The sequence below is a fragment of the Berghia stephanieae genome, chromosome 7 (genome assembly GCF_034508935.2).
Source record: "Berghia stephanieae isolate SIO BIC M18660-M18661 chromosome 7, UCSD_Bste_1.3, whole genome shotgun sequence".
Classification (NCBI taxonomy): Eukaryota; Metazoa; Mollusca; class Gastropoda; order Nudibranchia; family Aeolidiidae; genus Berghia; species Berghia stephanieae.
Genome location: NC_088366.1, coordinates 42767041 through 42787040, shown reverse-complemented (window position 1 = coordinate 42787040; position 20000 = coordinate 42767041). Strand labels below are relative to the sequence as shown.

The window sequence follows — 20000 nt, the reverse complement described above, 5'->3', positions numbered from 1 at the left end:
GTTAAAAAGTAGAGGGGCGTTTACATGGACCAAGAGCGGCTAATTCAGACCCACTTAATCCTAGTGTTACGTCCGTGTAAGATGTCCATTTTAAGAAAAAAGTATATGACTTTACTTCATTTCGTGTTGAGACAAAAAAAAAAAAAAATACATAAATAAAATAAAATAAATAAATACCCCCTTTCAAAATTTGATCACGCCAACGTGTACAGGTTGCAGGTCTGATAGCCCAAATTGTTATGGTCACAATGCTGTAATGGATATACTCTCAAACCAAAGCAAGATATTGTCCAAAATATAATACCGATGCTTTAGCTCGCTATCATTCACTACTTTGTATGGCACTGTTCAATTTCACTTTCATTCTAGTGCGTTTCTTTTCTTTATCGCTGCTATTGTCGTTCTAAGTAAGTCCAAGTGCATCTGTCGGTCTCCAACATGGTCCATCCTTCCAATTGTCAATACGAGATGTTTTGCTTATATGCTCTAATTTTAGACCAACTTCTCTAATTTTCTCACGTGCGTACTTAAACACACACACACGCACACACACTTTTCTTTCTCTCTCTCTCTCTCTCTTTCTCTCTCTCTCTCTTCTCTCTTTCTCTCTCTTTCACACACACACACACACACACACACACACACACACAAAACAATATTTAACAAACACAAATAGAAAACAACAAAAATATATACTACAAAAAAAAAAACAAAAAAAAAAAAAACAAACAAAAAAAAAAAAACAAACCAAAAAAACAAAAACAAAAACAAAGCCAAACCAAAGACAAATGTTGATTTGCTCTATTTTCAATCTACCATGACGGCGGAGAGTAGGAAGTATAAACGCAAGCCAGGGCGCTGGGTCTAGTGTAGGAGGTAATGACAGTGACGATGAAACTGGCAGCGATGGTGGCGATGATGGAAGCGATACTGAAACTGAAAGTGAAAGCGACGTTGAGACCGACTCTGATGATGACGTGCCCGATGACGAAGCCAGCGACGGCGACCCAGCAACCAACTCTGAGACATCTAGCGACCAGGCCTCCAATGTGGATGGTAGGAATTATAGTCATTGTGATCCACTGAAAATAAAATATGGAAATAGACGATGAAGGCCTTAATAGACACCTAGATAACCACGCCTCTCGGACAGTCGTCATAAAGTAAACAATGGTAGTGATTGGTAAACATAGCAAACTACACATGTTTTACTAGGATATGTGTCTAAGTAAAATACCCACTGTTCTACCGCTTGATCAATAGAACCAACACAGAAAACTATGAGTAAACGTAAACGGTTATAGTATGATCGAGATAATCATGTGATAACTAGTCACCCATTTGGCGTTATGAAAACAATAACAATGATCCGAGAGAGGTCTATTTCAATCACGTTATTGTTTATATATAGTATGCGCTTGGCTAAGAAGCTCATAACATTGCCATCCAGAAGTATAACGGACCAACACACAAAACTGTGTGTATCCATGAACGTTTATAGTCGGGTTAAAACAGTTCAGTGAGCATTACTCATAAACGCGGATGGCAAAAAAAAAAATAACAAAGACCTGAGTGACGTCATCGTCGAACTATCTATAGATAGAATGCACTTGGCCAAGAAGTTCACAACATTGCCATCCGGAAGTATAACGGACCAACACACAAACTCTGTGTAACCATGAACTTTTATAGTCTGGTTAATACAGTTTACTGAGAACAACTCACAAACGCGGATGGCAAAAACAATAACAAAGGCCTGAATGACGTCATCTGCATACTATCTATAGATAGTTCGAAGATGTCGTATAGATAGTTCGAAGATGACGTCACCCAGGTCTTTGTTATTGTTTTTTTTTGCCATCCGCGTTTATGAACTGTATTAACCAGACTATAAACGTTCATGGATACACACAGTTTAGTGTGTTGGTCCATTATACGAGTACTTCCGGATGGCAATGTTATGAGCTTCTTAGCCAAGCGCATACTATCTATAAACAACAACTATGTTTGCCCGAGCACATGTGAAGGTGTGTCATAAATTCCATGTTTTGATTGGTCAAAAGTCTACCGGTTAATTGTAATCGAACCCGTGCCCGCGCATTACATGATTCGTAGTCTCCATTTACCAATCTCCCCGATAGTAAAAGTGTCTCTATAAAAACAAATTTATGTCTATGGTATTAGGCAAAGTCATTCACTATACTTTACAATTTGATATGCTTAGCACGGAAAGTTTCGTGCTCAAAACATCTCTCTGACAAGCAACAAACCAATAGATAGAATGCGGTTGGCCAAGGAGTTCACAACATTGCCATCCGGAAGTATAACGGACCAACACACAAACTCTGTGTAACCATGAACTTTTAAAGTCTTGTTAATACAGTTTAGTGAGAACAACTCACAAACGCGGATGGCAAAAACAATAACAAAGGCCTGAGTGATGTCATCTGCATACTATCTATAGACACTTAGATAACCACGCCCCTCGGACAGTCGTCATAATGTAAACAATGACAATGATTGGTAAACATAGCAAACTACACATGTGTTACTATCGATGGTATGTATCTTAGTAAAATACCTACTGTTCTACCGCTTGATGAATAAAACCAACACAGAAACGTATGTGTAAATTTAAACGTTACAATATGATCGAGAAAATCGTGTGTTAACTAGTCACCCATTTGGGGGTGTGAAAAATAACAACAATGATCAGAGAGAGGTCGATTTCATTCACGTTATTATTTATAAACGAACAAATATGTTTGTCCGAGTACGTGTGAAGTTTTGTCACAAATTCCATATTTTGATTGGTAACAAAACTACTGGTTAATTAAAACGATGTTTTACTTAAAATCTAGAAACACTTGATATTTATGTATTCTATGTAACGTAATACCGTTTTAATTGCATTTGTTGTTGTTTGAAGAACCCTCACCGTTCAATGTTACGTGTACAACGTGTACAGGTTGCAGGTCTGATAGCCGAAATTGTTATGGTCTCAATGCTGTAATGGATATACTCTCAAACCAAAGCAAGATATTGTCCAAAATATAATACCGATGCTTTAGCTCGCTATCATTCACTACTTTGTATGGCACTGTTCAATTTCACTTTCACTCTAGTGCGTTTCTTTTCTTTATCGCTGCTATTGTCGTTCTAAGTAAGTCCAAGTGCTTCTGTCGGTCTCCAACATGGTCCATCCTTCCAATTGTCAATACGAGATGTTTTGCTTATATGCTCTAATTTTAGACCAACTTCTCTAATTTTCTCACGTGCGTACTTAAACACACACACACACACACACACACGCACACACACTTTTCTTTCTCTCTCTCTCTCTCTCTCTCTCTCTTCTCTATTTCTCTCTCTTTCACACACACACACACACACACACACACACACACACACACACAAAACAGTATTTAACAAACACAAATAGAAAACAACAAAAATATATATTACAAAAAAAAAAGAACAACAAAAAAAAAAAAAAAAAAAAAAAACAAACAAACAAACACACACAGCCCCCCCCCCCCCAAAACCCCCAACCCCCCCCCCCCAAAAAAAAAAAAAAAAACAAAAACAAAAACAAAGCCAAACCAAAGACAAATGTTGATTTGCTCTATTTTCAATCTACCATGACGGCTGAGAGTAGGAAATATAAACGCAAGCCAGGGCGCTGGGTCTAGTGTAGGAGGTAATGACAGTGACGATGAAACTGGCGGCGATGGTGGCGATGATGGAAGCGATACTGAAACTGAAAGCGACGTTGAGACCGACTCTGATGATGACGTGCCCGATGACGAAGCCAGCGACGGCGACCCAGCAACCAACTCTGAGACATCTAGCGACCAGGCCTCCAATGTGGATGGTAGGAATTATAGTCATTGTGATCCACTGAAAATAAAATATGGAAATAGACGATGAAGGCCTTAATAGACACCTAGATAACCACGCCTCTCGGACAGTCGTCATAAAGTAAACAATGGCAGTGATTGGTAAACATAGCAAACTACACATGTTTTACTATGATATGTGTCTAAGTAAAATACCCACTGTTCTACCGCTTGATCAATAGAACCAACACAGAAAACTATGAGTAAACGTAAACGGTTATAGTATGATCGAGATAATCATGTGATAACTAGTCACCCATTTGGCGTTATGAAAACAATAACAATGATCCGAGAGAGGTCGATTTCAATCACGTTATTGTTTATATATAGTATGCGCTTGGCTAAGAAGCTCATAACATTGCCATCCGGAAGTATAACGGACCAACACACAAAACTGTGTGTATCCATGAACGTTTATAGTCGGGTTAAAGCAGTTCAGTGAGCATTACTCATAAACGCGGATGGCAAAAAAATAGATAGTTCGAAGATGACGTCACCCAGGTCTTTGTTATTGTTTTTTGCCATCCGCGTTTATGAACTGTATTAACCAGACTATAAACGTTCATGGATACACACAGTTTAGTGTGTTGGTCCATTATACGAGTACTTCCGGATGGCAATGTTATGAGCTTCTTAGCCAAGCGCATACTATCTATAAACAACAACTATGTTTGCCCGAGCACATGTGAAGGTGTGTCATAAATTCCATGTTTTGATTGGTCAAAAGTCTACCGGTTATATAGACACTTAGATAACCACGCCCCTCGGACAGTCGTCATAATGTAAACAATGACAATGATTGGTAAACATAGCAAACTACACAGGTGTTACTATCGATGGTATGTATCTTAGTAAAATACCTACTGTTCTACCGCTTGATGAATAAAACCAACACAGAAACGTATGTGTAAACTTAAACGTTACAATATGATCGAGAAAATCGTGTGTTAACTAGTCACCCATTTGGGGGTGTGAAAAATAACAACAATGATCAGAGAGAGGTCGATTTTATTCACGTTATTATTTATAAACGAACAAATATGTTTGTCCGAGTACGTGTGAAGTTTTGTCACAAATTCCATATTTTGATTGGTAACAAAACTACTGGTTAATTAAAACGATGTTTTACTTAGAATCTAGAAACACTTGAAATTTATGTATTCTATGTAACGTAATACCGTTTTAATTGCATTTGTTGTTGTTTGAAGAACCCTGACCGTTCAATGTTATCTTGTTCTTTTTCTTACGGCTTTTGGGTCTTGTGGTATGATATCAGTAGGTCCGTGGTTCGAGTTTATTGTTTATAAACTGGCTTAATGAACAAAGTAACATCTTACGAGCTCTGTGGGTTAAAAAAAAAGTACTTTACGGAAATAATGTGTATTCTAATTGGAATTTTATATCTAGACGGTCTCCATGTGTGTGTGTGATTTGCCTGTGTTTCTATTCCTGTAAATTTCAATATTTTAAACAGAGTTTTAGTTGTTAATTTTGAGATTTTAAAAATGGATTCGATCAACAACATCAATCCTAGCCATTATGGTTATGTTGCAACAATATAATGAGTATTGATCAAACCTCGACTTCGGTCAGTATGATTTAATCTATTAAAAATAAAGATAAATATTAAATTATAAGCTTCAATTTATTAGACGAAAACAGATACTGTGGACGTTTCGGGTGTTTCATCGTGTTTTGTTGATAAAGGGACTACCCGAAACGTCCACAGTATCTGTCTTCGTCTAATAAATTGAAGCTTACAATTAATTTCTTATCTATATTTTTTTTTCCTTCGAGCTTCAAGCAGCAACATTTTCATTCTTCAATCTTTATAACTTTAAATCGTGGTGTACAAAATCAACGAAAAACTAATCGTACCAGTGCTTGGTTGTCGCCCACCTCGAAACTAACGATACCCCCGACCTCCCTTGGGACTGTTTGTGGTCCCAGGAAAATCAAGTATTTTTGACACCAAATATAAAACATACAATACTATAAATCCAGATTAAAAATAGTGAATAAGAAAGACTGTCGTTACGATCCAATTCAATTAACTCACTCAATCCTAGAGATTTTTGCTACTTTTCAAAACTGGAAAAAATGTATTAAAAATAAGCATGTTCATAGATAGTTTTATTCAATTACCATTAACTTGTAAAAATTAAAAACATTAGCTTTGATACTACGCCTATAATTTGTCTCAGAAAAATGTAATAATATTCATGGGGTAAAAGTAACCCGGGTTAACTACGGATATAGTCGGTGTTAGGGTTGAGTGAGTTAAAAGGTTTCTTGTAGGCAATTGCCAAATGAAATATACATTGACCTAGAATTTCCTATTAATACAAGTAAAATCACCTTCACCAAACCAAACAAACTGATGTACTGATCATGGATTTTTGATAAGATGAATCCAAGGACAACTCCTTGGATGAATCATAATCTCTAGTGCTAAAAGTTAAGAAAATGTGGCATAAATGGAAACGTCAACAGATGGATGGGAATAGTTTATAAATAACAATACTCAATCTTTGTGGGCGAATCATCTCGCTATGTAGTTATGAGTTCCTCAAGGCTCAGTTCTTTGAAATCGTTGTTCCTCTTATGTATCAACGCTATAACCACAAACCTCAAGTCAGAAGTCATCAACTATTTGGAGACAGCACAATTGCGTATTTATTTTTTTTAAAAACAAAAACGGATGCGACTAGAACTGTGCAAAACGATCTAGACAAATTCGTAAAATGGAAGCAGAAACACCATCATGAGTTCCATCCTGAAAAATACAATGAAATCTCCATAACTAACCCCAATATAAATAAATACAACTAGACGTCTACACATTACCTGAGGACGTAAATTCTGCCAAATACTTGAGAATTACAACCACATCAAATCTCAAGTGGGTCACGACAGCCAACAGGACCCTGGGCTTCCTTAGAAGAAACGTAAAAGTAAACCCATCGAACTGGAAGAGAAAACATACAAAGCATTAATAATAATATGGCTGGTCGCACATAATATTATTGCTGGGTGACGATCGTAAAGTGGCTTGGTTTTTATTTGTTGAGTACTTTTCTTATTGATAGATGGTAAAAACCGTCCTTTGCGTTGTGTTTGATGGTGATAGTGATAGTGACGAGAGAGTTCAAAGGCCGATAATGAAAATTCACTGAACAACATCAAAACATTCAAATATAATGTCCAGAATTCCAAGTTCCATTTCTTACAGCTTTATTCGTTGTATATAATAATAATGATAATAATAATAATAATAATAATAATAATAATAATAATAATAATAATAATAATAATAATAATCATAACCATAATAGTAATAATAATAATAATAATAATAATAATAATAATGATGATGATGATGATGATGATGAAATAATAAATAATAATAATAATATAATAATAATAATAATAATAATAATAATAATAATAATAATAATAATAAATAATAATGATGATGATGATGATGATGATGTGATGATGATGATGATGATGATGGTAATAATAATGATAATAATTGTGATGATGATGATGTTGATGATGATGATGATGATGATGATGATGATGATGATGATGATAATAATAATAGTAATAGTGATAATAATAATTATTATTATGTTAATAATAATAACTGTGATGATGATGATGATGATGATGATAATGACAATGATGATGATGATTATAATGATGATGATGACGATGATGATGATGATGATGATGATGATGATGATGATGGTGATGGTGATGATGGTGATGATGATGATGATGATGATGATGATGATGATGATGACACTCCTCACAATGGTTTATCATCTTTACCATCGTTTTTACTTTTACCATTGTTATTTCTGTGATGTTGATATCGTTGTTATGTTAGAGTTGCTTTGTGTATGCATATTGATCTATGTATATTATGATAATATGACTGGAATCAATTTTGTTAATTGAAACTATTTCTGGACAGTCAACCTGAACCAAGCTTTGTTTCTTGTTTGCCATTACTGTAATATTATTATCATTATTATTATTATTATTATTATCATCATTATATTATTATTATTTGATTCCAGCCTCTGACTTCCAATCAATCCGGTTGTTTATTCCGGTGTGTGCATTTCTTCATTTCTTGGCCGAGAGGCATTGGCGAGCTTGATTCAGTCCTCATTTCATTATCCACCCAACCCCTATTGGAAACATCGGACAAAAACGTATTGTTATCCTCTGACAAAACGTCTATTTTCATTTTGGTAGTAAAACTTTTACTTCGCCTAGCCATCGATTATGATGATTGACAATTTGTTTAAAAATTATTTTTTTTAAATCAATAAATAAATAAATTTAAAAAAAAAATAAAACAACAAAAAACAAAACAAAACAAACAAAAAAATAATAATAACAACCTAAAATCAGACAAACTAAAAACAAAACAAAACTACTCTCTTAACCACGAGAATGTACAGAAATTTAATACGAATGTATCTTTTAAAAATCTCGGTTAATTTTTTAATTTCTTTTCGTTTTTTCTTTGTTTTTTTTTTTTTTTTTTTTTTTTTTTTGGGGGGATTTTTTTTTTGGTGCAAGTTGAAGATCATCTCGGTAAACGTTTTCTATCCAAAGTGTATAAATGCGTTTGATGAATGTACGTTGGGTTACTTGTTCAGGCCTGGGTTTTGTGAAGATGGAATAGTAGTATGGGCCATATTAATGTGACCCGTCGCGTTAATCTTGTATTATGTCAGAATGAACTATATTATGAGGAAAATGAAATTTTAATATTTGGAAATACAATTTTTTTAAAGTTTTAGAAACAAAATTTACGTTCCTCTATTGATGCTATGCGTTCAGTTTGTTTGTTTTTTTTTAACTGAAAACATCTGCCAGTCGGATATAACGTAATCTGATTAATACAACTTAGTGAGAGCTACTCATAAAATGGCTGGCTAAAAAACAATAACAAAGAACTGAGTGACGTCAATTTTGTTCCTTCTATAAAAGCATTTATTTTAACTCCGATATCATGAGCTGAGCTTAAAAATCAATTGTAAGCATCAGTCTCATTCCAAATTAACACCGTTTGGAGACAACTGGTCACACGTGGCTTTAATTATTCAACTTTCCTTTTTGTGTTGTAAGAAAACAATTGGAAAATCAATCCGAGATTTCATTGATTCCAACCGATCGATAAATCTGATAACCACAGTCACTCCATTACGGTTATTCTTTTTGATCTGTTATGTATTCAATATCACATAGGGGCGTTTTGGGTTACAGTGGAAATCGCATGAGTGGATGGCCACGGAACCAGGGTGAATTATTCGATTTTTCTTCATTTCGACTTCTTTTTTAACCCTCAACATGGCCCTAATGTCTATTCAGTAGAAAATAGCTAGCTGGGCCTTACGACTGACTAGCGCGTATTCAGAGGACTGCAAAAGATGGGTATCTACTGTCCATTTAAAGTTGGAGAAACAGTGATAAAAAATCCAGTTTGATAGTATTCAAAAGTCTTCTTTTGATGTATGATTATTTTTTTTTAAACATGAGATTTTATATAGCGGAATATCTATCAAAAGGGATATCTTTATAGATGGTCCAGGCAAACAGCAATGCTTATCATTTAGGGCGCTATTTTAATTGTTCAACAGAGATAAACGCTGTTACCCATTACTCGTTTTAGACTTGAAAAAGTGAGAAGATGTGAATCAAGAACCCTTTTCAATGACTCAACTTTCCACTGCCTGTAGTGGAATTCTAATCTTTGACTTACAGGTCACAAACCGAGTGTTAGCCTGCCCTTCAGCTAGGTGGTCTTCAGTTTTTATTTTCGGGCGATTGAGAATAATCCTCAGCATGATTTTGCTTACATGACTAATTAGGTTGATTGTGCGATAGTTTTGGCACTGTCTCAGATTTACTTTTCTAGGGAAGTGAGATGATGAGAGGTGGGGTCCAGACCGTAGACCATTGTTTCTTTTCTCAGATTTGCTGACAGGTTGCTGATAGGATTCTGGTCATTTCTTCACCACTATGTTTTATGAGATATCCGGGTATGTTTTCAGGTCCAGGTGATTTACCGATTGGTAGATTGTGGATGACCTCTTCTGCTTGTGGGGCAAAGATGAAGGTATCCTTGTTGGCTTTATTCTTTCAATAATACCGATTCTGGCTAGTTAGTGAAGTTATACAGTTCTTGACAATATTCAATCCATCTTTTGAGAACACGTGTTTGCAGATGAATTGGGCCGTTGCTATTTTGTCAAACTTTTGAGAGTGTTGTAAGCTGCTTTCCCTGATCACATATTTTAACTGAGGGTCGATGGCGAGACATTGGTCTTAAATCCATTTTTCTTTGGCTTGTCACATCTTTGTTTTGATTTGTTCGCTGGTGTTGCGATTGAAACTGTTTCCTTCTTCACTCGTGTACTTGTTCTTTTTCAGAGCACACCTTTGGTCACATAGGTCAAGGATTGAGTTTTTAGCCCAGGTTGGTATTTCATCCTATATCGACCAAGAACCTCCTCTACTGTCTCTCGAACTACCTCGTTGAATATATTTGTGAGGTCGTCTATGTCGATGTCCAAGTGAGGGGAGGGGGGTGTAAGAGGAGCAAATCGTTCACCTTTCTGAGCCCGGAACATCTATGCGATTGTTCAGGTATTTTAATTTTTCCTAGTCAAATTTAATGTTGGAAGGGACTTCTTTTCTAGTTTAATTTTCATTATTAGAAAGACCATGTCATGGACGCTTCTTGTGTCAACCCCAGAAAAGTTCTGGTTCTGGCTCTGTAAATACTCGATTTGAAGCGTCTTGACATCCTGATCAAATACATTTTATTATGTGCCTTCCCGTTTGGAGAATGCGAAGTTGACTAACGAAATTGCTTGTGAGGAATGAGGAAACAGGGTGATTGCCATAATAAGTTTATGGGCACTTAAAATCTCAAGGAGACGAGACCCTCTGTCATTGGTCTCTCCTATGCCAAACTGGCCCACTGTACCAGTAAATTCATCAAACTCTCCTTGAACGATTAAGATATCCTTCTTTGGTGTGTTTTCAAAGGTGTCTTCTAAAACTTGACAAAATTCATCGGTTTCCTGATCGCTATAGTCAGATGTTGGTGCGTAAATGTGTACGATGGTTTGATTTTAGGTTTGGCCGACACCCAGGTTCCGGTAATTTTGGTGTGCATTCAATGATCCACTTAATAACCATTTACTTCCTGGACTATGATTGCCACTCCTTGCTCATATTGTTTTTCTTTTCCATTGCAGCTGATCTTATTCTCGCTTTCTGTAACAGTTTCACCAAATCCAGCCCACCTTACTCCACTCAATCTTAATACATTTGTCCTATTGGCAACGTTCTAGTTCGTGTTCAAGTTCTTTTACCTTTCCAGTTTTGTATTTGTATAATGTACGGAAGTTCCATGTTCCGATGGTAGCTTCGTTTGATGCAAGCTTTTGTATGTTCTTATCTCCACTAGTCCACTTGTCACATCCATCCTGGGTAAGGCCAATGGAATGCACGGTCGTTTTTATACCGGACCCGACCAATCCTTTATGGGAATAGCTTTATGTTAATGTTTGTCTTTCGTGTCTTTTCCGAGAACTTTAGAATTTGTTTGGCCCAAATCTCCTATCCAAACATACCATGTACCAGTTATACCGCCTGTAACTCGGTCCCTTAAGCAAACTTAACCTGTGATCAGCCTTAAATTATTATAGTTACCGTTAACTGGGTGAACATCTTATGGAAAGAGACTCGGATCCTCGGCTAGAGAATTACCAAAGAGGCTTGATGAACAACAACAACAACAAAAATAAATAAATTAATTAAAATATCAAAAATAAATAAACAAACAAAAAAAAACAACAAAAAAACAAACAAACGAAAAATAACCAAAACGAAAAGAAAACAAACATCAAAAACAAAACGCAAAACTTGAGCTTTATATTGCACAATATCCACCCAATGTGATCTAAGCGCTTTACAAAGGGTACCTAGAAAACTGCTACACTTAACATTATATATAGGATGAGATACAATGCGTGTAAAGCATTATTATATTTTTTTCGACAGAGACAACGCTGTTACCGGAAGGGTGCACCTGAGTACGGTGAGAGAATTTGAATAAAAGACCTTTTTCCAAGGACTCAAATTTGCACCGTACTCAGGGGACTCGAACCAGGGACCGTCGGGCAGAAGGCGAGTGTCATACCAAAAGACCACAAAGCTGCTTGACAGTTTGATGTCAAAAACAGTGTTACTTTAGTGTCGATATGAGTTCAGATTTACAGATAGGGGTTTAACATAGATTTACGTTGCAAGGGGATAATGAAAGTTTTTTCTTTCTTTTTCTTTTTTTTTTTTTTTGCGTGCTCATTTGAAGATCATAAATTCCTCTCAAGATTGTTGTGGTAGATGTGGCAGTGCAATTATATTACTAAACAAAAATGAATATAAGAGCTTCAAAACAAAAGAACAAAATGCCGACACGGAATGTTTCGGCTTCAAAACCCTTCTTCAACCAACAATAAAAAAAGACCAATAAAGACCTAAATACGATCCTTAAAAACCCAGAAAGACGGCCGTCTATCTGGGATTTTAACTGGTGTATTTATGTTTTAATTTTTATTGTTGTTGGCTGAGGAAGGGAATTGAGCCCGAAACGTTTCGTGATGGCATTTTGTTCTTTATTGAAGCTGTTATAATCATTTTTGTTTATCCACTACTTTTTACAGTCCTCAGCTTCTAGCAGCCTAGTATCACGTTGACTTAGGCAATGCAATAGATTTTTCTTTCTTTACTGATATAGTTTCTACATTCAAGATGTATCATTAAGCCCCGAAGCGGCTCTTAATGGATAAAATAATGTTTCATGCACATCGTTCATTCATTTTTAATATTTCCAGGTAGAATTTTTTTTGTTAAAAAAAAACAAAACCTTTCCTCTTCCCTCCAGTATCACAATACGGATTTCTAAATGAAGGACGAATTCTGATTGCACAAGCTGTGCCACCCAACTTGACGTCATTTAGGGGGCGAGTGTGTTGTCTGGCCATCTACGATGACATCATTGATCTCAACGCATCCACATTAGATATTTTACACTCCTTCATTAACACGTCAGCTCTTGTTGGAGATCTGTGTGAGTAGTTTTGTTTACATTCTTGCATCAACGTGACATTGTCCTCCGATTTTACCTTACAACTTCTCCATCCTTATCATCTGCATCTTCCTTTTTTTTCTTGTCATTCTACTTCCCGGTAATCATCATCATCATCATCATCATCATCATCATCATCATCATCATCATCATCATCATCATCATCCCTACCTTTCTCCTCTTTTATCTTCACTCTCAGAACTCGACATTTTCGTCAATGCTATTTTTTTCTCTATCTATTTTATGACGAAGTAGCATTTAATTTGTTTCGTAAGAAAATATCTATGTCGCTGATTGACTGCCTTAAAGAAGCGCATCGTGTTATCTACAGCTGGCGTGGCGACGGATTGTGCTGTGGAAGGCCTGACGACCACGACCGCGATAACAACTACATCCACAACAAGTGATACAACTACAGCTACAATTACATCTACTTCCAGTACAGCTGCGGATGCAGGGTGTGAAACCCCTTCTTGTACAAGTGTGACAACTCCGAGAATTACCTATAACTACCCAATTAAACAGTTATGGCCCCTGTGTCCAATGACTGATGCTTACGGTATGATTGGACCCAGTTCTCCGATCTTCCCTGCTTATTTTGAGGTTAGTGAGAATATGACATATTCTATCCTTTTTCATGTTGATACATAACAACGACAGCAAATGCTCATCCCTCGTCAATCGATTACTTTTTAGAGTAATACGAAAATAATTATGTCCCTAAGCTGTGTCGATCATTGTGAAAATAATACACATGTGAGAATAATAATATTTCTACGGGGCAGTAAGATATACAAATAAATGATAAAACACAAATCTTAAGATATATATATATATATATAGTTCACTCCGCTTAATCGCACATCGCTTAATGGCACACTCCGCTTATACGCTACACATTCCCGAATAACGGATTTTTTTCTTTAGATAATCGCTTCGCTTAGTCGCACTAAGTCGCCGCTTTATCGCTACACCGTGATTGGACTTCTTCTTCTTCTTCGTTCCTCTGATGGACATCTATGGCTGCAGTCCGATATCTGCTATGAAGTCTGTGGTCCGCTTTAGGTCCTCAGCCTCACCATAGAGCTTTGTGTTGAGTGTTGTTGGGGTGACCCAGTGGTTCGAATGTTGCACGTTGTATAATGGGCAATCCATAAGCACATGTAAAGTGGTTTCATGGTTGGTTCCACATGGGCAATAAGGGGTTGTTCCAATACCTAGCTTTGTAAACATATGTCCTCTTAGTCTATTGTGTCCTAATCGGAGGCGGAATAGAGTGACTTGGCTACTTCGCTGAATGGCATGGATTGGATCCTGCTTGTTGTGTTCCAGGTGTGTGTCATTTCTTTCTTTGTCTATTTTTAGCTTTATTATTTTCTTTTGCTGATGGTAAGTGATTGACGACTTCGGTTGTTCCTTTTGGGCTCCTTCTTTGGCCAGTTGATCAGCAATTTCATTTCCATATATACCTACATGACTTGGAATCCACTGCAGCACAATTTTTCCTGTTTTATCAGATAAGCCCTCAAGGGCCTCCACAGTGTGTGCGGCTTCAGAGTCCTGGTAATTTTCAATAGACCGGAGAGCATCATCAGAGTCTGTCAAGTAAACCACATTTTTCCCGTATATTCTGTGATCTCTGGATTTGGCCAAAGCATTCGATCAATTCGTAACAATGGACAACAATATACCCACCAGTGGTAAAGTGACATCTCAGGAACCACTGGACTCCGTTCATTCACATAAAGGACAATGCCTAGATAATGAAGATGAGGATGAATCATCGGAATGTGACACAGCGCTCCTGACAAACACTGAAAAACTTGACATGGTAAATAAACTACGCCACTTCATCCAAGAAGAACGCTTGGCAGATTATCTAGATTGGCAGCAGCTTCTTATGGTTCACACTATTATGTTATGACGATCGACCCAATCAGCAAAGTCCGGTCCGCATTCGTGCACCGTCGCGAACCCGCCTGGTAGCATCGTCACAACACACCTTTCGACTAGATGCTCTGCCGTTTCGGGTTCTTGCCCACAGCGTGGACATATTGGACAGGAAGTTAGACCCCACCGATGTAACGCACTTGCCGTTAGGCAGCTCCTCGACCGAAGTCGATTCGCAGCTACCCAGTGTCTCCTCTTACTGGTATCAAAGCCTGGCAACTTCTCACCAAGCTTAGAGGAGTGTAGGTCCCCGCCCCCACGAGGGATTGAATTCGTCCAAACCGACTTCCATCTCGTATGTGCAGCTCTGTCCGTAGTCAGGGATTCTGCGTACAAGGGTTGCCGGGACTTATTTCGGCTCGAAACGGGGGCACCGTCCATTATGCGCATGAGAGGGGTATCCCCATTCCCTCTCTCTTTGATCTTACTCAGCCAGTTTCCCGTAATGGTCTCCCTCCGGACATCGGGGGGCTGGATCGCTGCCATTACCGGGCCCCATTCTCTAGGGGTTGTTGCTAGCGTTCCCGACACTATGTGCATCGACTTGCGAAGTTTTACATCCACCTTCTCAACGTTTCTGCTTCTACCCCACACTGGAGCGCAATACTCCGCGGTGGAATAGCATAGTGCCAGTGCGGACGTTCTCAGGAGCGCTTGGCTAGCGCCCCACGTCGATCCCGCCAGCTTCCTCAGAAGACTGTTGCGTTTCTCTATCTTCCGGGCAACCCCTTCGAGATGAACCCGATAGGTAAGGCTGCGATCCAACGTCACCCCTAAATATTTTGGATGCGGCTCATGTGGGAGTGGCTGGTCCCCGACTAGGACATTCAGTTTGCGGGTGTGCCAACCACTGCATAAGTGAAATGCAGTGGCCACGGTTTTTGAAGTGTTCATCTTCAGGTACCACTTGTCAAAGTAGGATTTGAGTCTGGTGACGTCCTCGCTGAGTACGCTCTCGAGACGGGTCCACACTTTACTCTGAGTAACGAGTGCCCAGTCGTCTGCGTATCCCAGCCTCTAGATTGGCGAGATTGAATACAAAGGTTTATAAACAGCTTGCACAGAATAGAAAGTAATCAACGCTTTGCGATTTATATTTATAACAAACAATAATGTCCCATTTTGTTGTCGATAAAACATGAATGAAAAAGAAAATATAGTTTTTAAAAAACCATAAATAAAAAACATTCTAAAGAGGCCATGTCTAGAACGTGACGGTTCCAAGCCCGTAGAAAACTCAGAAGTGAAGGTCCTACATGAATGGCACATGAAAGCTGGTGCGTAACCTGAACTCCCGAGTATGTGCAATTGAGCGGAGTCAATATATTATATAGCCATTATTATTACACACATAATTGGTAAGCGTTTTACTGAATCGCATACTATTTATGAAACAAATAATCGAAAAAAAAATGCATCGGGTCAGAAAAAAAAAAATGAGACATATATTTCAAACGATAATATTTTCTTAGTTAATTTAACCAACATTCAAAAATTAAACACACGTATACATAAATCTATTTTCAAGCAGTATTTAAAAGATCATTACATTTAACTGAACAACAAGGATGTGAATCAAGTTCTAGTAAAACATGCAAATTTTTAAAATATCAAACGCAAAGTGATTTGTGTAAATTCCACTCTCATAATTTGGTATTCTAAATAGTCAGTTGATCCAACGTTTTGTTGGGTGAAATTTATCAAACTTTTCCTCCAAACTGAAATCGATTTTCTGATTTGTGTTGCAAGACGATTGTTTTTTCCTCTCAATACGATATTACTCTGAAAAATTTAATATAACAGCATTAAAGCATTCGTGCTTTTCAAATGGTCAACACTTAATTGTATTGATTGTGAGTTGTTTGATTGTTACAGTGATAATATTGTTTCTTCAACTTTTCAGTGTTTTCGAAACAAACATGTTTGCAGCGACACAGCAGAGGATGCTATCTACTTTGATGGATCCCAGTTGACCTTGGTGGATTTCAACGTCACAGACAGTTTGATGGAAGGGGACCTCACTCTATCCCTGTTTCTTTTAGCCGAGGAACCAGGGGAGGGAATTCTGATTGATTACAAATCGTCTCCATTGAAGTTAAGCGGGATTAAGGGATTTCATTTGTACTTTGAAAATGGTGTACTGTCTATACGTATTTGGGATGGGAATGGTAGGTCATTGATTAGGAATACAATTATAATGACGATAAAAGAGGGAGACGAGGAGGAAAAGAGCTGTGCTAAATGCCAGAGAGAATAAGGAGGGAAGAAAACAAGTAGGAGGAGGAGATGGTGATGATTATGATGATGATGATGATGATGATGATGATGATGATGATGATGATGATGAGGTGGTGGAGGAGGATAGTAATGAAGGATATTGATGAGGATATGATAATGAAAAAGGTGATGATATGACGATGATGATGATGATGATGATGATGATGATGATGATGATGATGATGATGATGATGAGACTGGTTAAGTTTACATGTCTTATTAAGCAGAATAAACTTATTAAGTAGTATAAATAACAAAAAAGTATAATTCCATAATTCTCATCATTTTAATTTTAAACTCACTTTTGAGTTTTTCCTTCAGATCGATGGAATACGAAATTACGAAATGTCGGCTCCAATTTCAGAATTTCATTAACATATCTAAGACATGAAAACTTATTGAAAATTAAAAGTTTATGTCCAAGTATATAAGGATCTGAATTGTAAGTGAATCATTGAGAGTGTAAATCCTTAATCCATAAAGTTAATTACAACGACTATTATTTTTATCTCCTTAAAAAATACGAATTTTTAAATTTTCAAGTAGGCAGGTCTGACATTGAAGTGATGAGTGACAAATTTTTAAAAAACAAAACATTTATTTATTTTTGTTTTGTTTTGGATACGTTGTGAATTCTGTCAATGTTCCAATCCAGGTGTTTGTGGAGAGTTAATGTCCAGCGGTCTGGTTAAAAACAACTGGTCCTTTGTCTATATTTACCGAAAAATATCCACGAAAGTTACATCCATCTTCGTGGATGGAGCTAGAACTATGGTTACTGATTCATGCCAAACTGCACACTTGGGTAAGTCTATTATTATATATAATACTAGTATTTGTAGTAATAAGTATATTGTTGTGTTAAAGGAAGACCCGTGCCCGTCATATTTATAATTAATATGTGAACAATCGTCATGAAGCGGTAATTATGTCGACGTGAACCTGATGCCGAAAATGAAATTTTAAACTGAACTTATAAAGTTTCGGTTAAATAAAATATATGTATTCAAAGAGGGAGGGAGAGAGGGATATATATATATAAAGAGAGAGAGAGAGAGAGAGAGAGAGAGAGAGAGAGAGGGAGAGAGAGAGAGAAAAAGTGTGTATGTGTGTGTGTGTGTGTGTGTGTGTGATAGATAGATAGATAGAGAGAGAGGCAGGGAGAGAGAGAGAAAGAGAAAAGACAGAGAGAGAGAGAGAGAGAGAGAGAGAGAGAGAGAGAAAGAGAGAGAGAGAGAGAGGCTGGGGGGATTTGTTTCTATTTCATTTTGACCTATCAGTAAAAATAAGTAATTCGGTAGCAGTGTTTGTTAGGTCTGATGGAACGTACTCTACAATAGACTAGCGAAGACGTTCAGATTACGGGTGTGTCAGCCACTGAATAGGTGAAATGCAGTGGCCACGGTTTTGGAATTGTTCATCTTCAGGTACTACTTGTCAAAGTAGGATTTGAGTCTGGTGACGTCCTCATTGAGTACGCTCTCGAGACGGGTCCACTTTTTACTTTGAGTAATGAGCGCCCAGTCGTCCGCGTATCCCAGCCTCAGGGAGGTATGTGTTCGGCATGTCGCTAATGTAGACATTAAACAACATTGGCGCCAGAGAAGATCCCTGAGAGACCCTATTCCTCCGTTTCCTGACTTTTATCGTGGTGTCTCCCAGCGCGACGTGGAATTGTCTTTCCCCCAAGATTGAAGAGAACAACTTCAAGGTCTTTTTGCACCTTATGATTGGTGACCCATCGTCTCAAAACGGTATTATGTCGGAACGAACCAAATGCTTAAAAGCCGAATTAAATGTCAAACTGGTCAAAAATATAAACTGTTGGCATTAGCACCCTAAAATATGATATCCATTCTCCTCAATAAAACATACAAACTCAACACAAGTCTGATATTTCTGGCTATAAATTCAATTTTCAACATTTTAACCAACCCGACTTAATACCGTTTTGAGGCGAAGGGTCACATTTTTGCAAGTTTGAGCATTAACCCATCTCTCCAGACCGTGTTTTATGTCATTGATAGGTCTTTTAACACAGCACCAGTTTACTGTTTCCTTTCGAACCCTGCTTCAATATAAGGACAATGACCTGCTCGGTGGTGCACCTCCCTTCCCTTAAGCCCGCCTGCTCGGGTGACAGGATAGCGTCTAGTACCGGCCCCCATCGGTTCAGTAGTACACGCTCCAAAAGTTTGTCCAGGCAGCTCAGAAGTGATATGGGTCTGTAACTGTCGGCCTCCTTCGCCTGTTGTCCTGGCTTCAGGATGGCAACTATCTTGGCGTGCTTCCACACTTGTGGAAGTTTTCCTTTTGCAAGAACGTCAGACATTGCCAGGCCAGGGGCCCAGATGCATCATCATATCGGGATATATGACATCTACCCCTGCTGCTTTGTCGTTCTTCACATCGCTAACTGCCGCACCATATTCTAAACGGGGATGTCCAGTCCGACTTTCATCTGCAGGTAGCGAGTCAAAAATCGTACTATATGTCTTACGGACACCGCGCTTGACTGATTCAGGACAGGTTTACTACGGTTCTTTATATTCTTGGCAATTGTGTCTGCCTCGAATTCCGGTGCAGCCTTCGCGAAATTCCGGTCAGGATCCAATTTCATTATCAGTCGCCAAGCGTGGCGGCTAAAATGTGTAAAGTCGAGACTTTCCACGGTCTCCTGCCAACATTGA

The 20000-nt window shown here is 37.8% G+C and overlaps 1 protein-coding gene across 1 annotated transcript in view; it reads left to right on the top strand.

Annotated features, from left to right (window-relative positions):
• The window catches only part of LOC144977277 (uncharacterized), a 30427-nt gene that overhangs the window by 3775 nt on the left and 6652 nt on the right, over positions 1-20000 (top strand). The window contains exons 4-7 of the mRNA XM_078922322.1: positions 12880-13065; positions 13415-13686; positions 16937-17201; positions 17966-18115. Coding sequence (XP_078778448.1) covers positions 12880-13065; positions 13415-13686; positions 16937-17201; positions 17966-18115 — 873 coding nt within the window. The remainder of the gene's footprint in view (positions 1-12879; positions 13066-13414; positions 13687-16936; positions 17202-17965; positions 18116-20000) is intronic.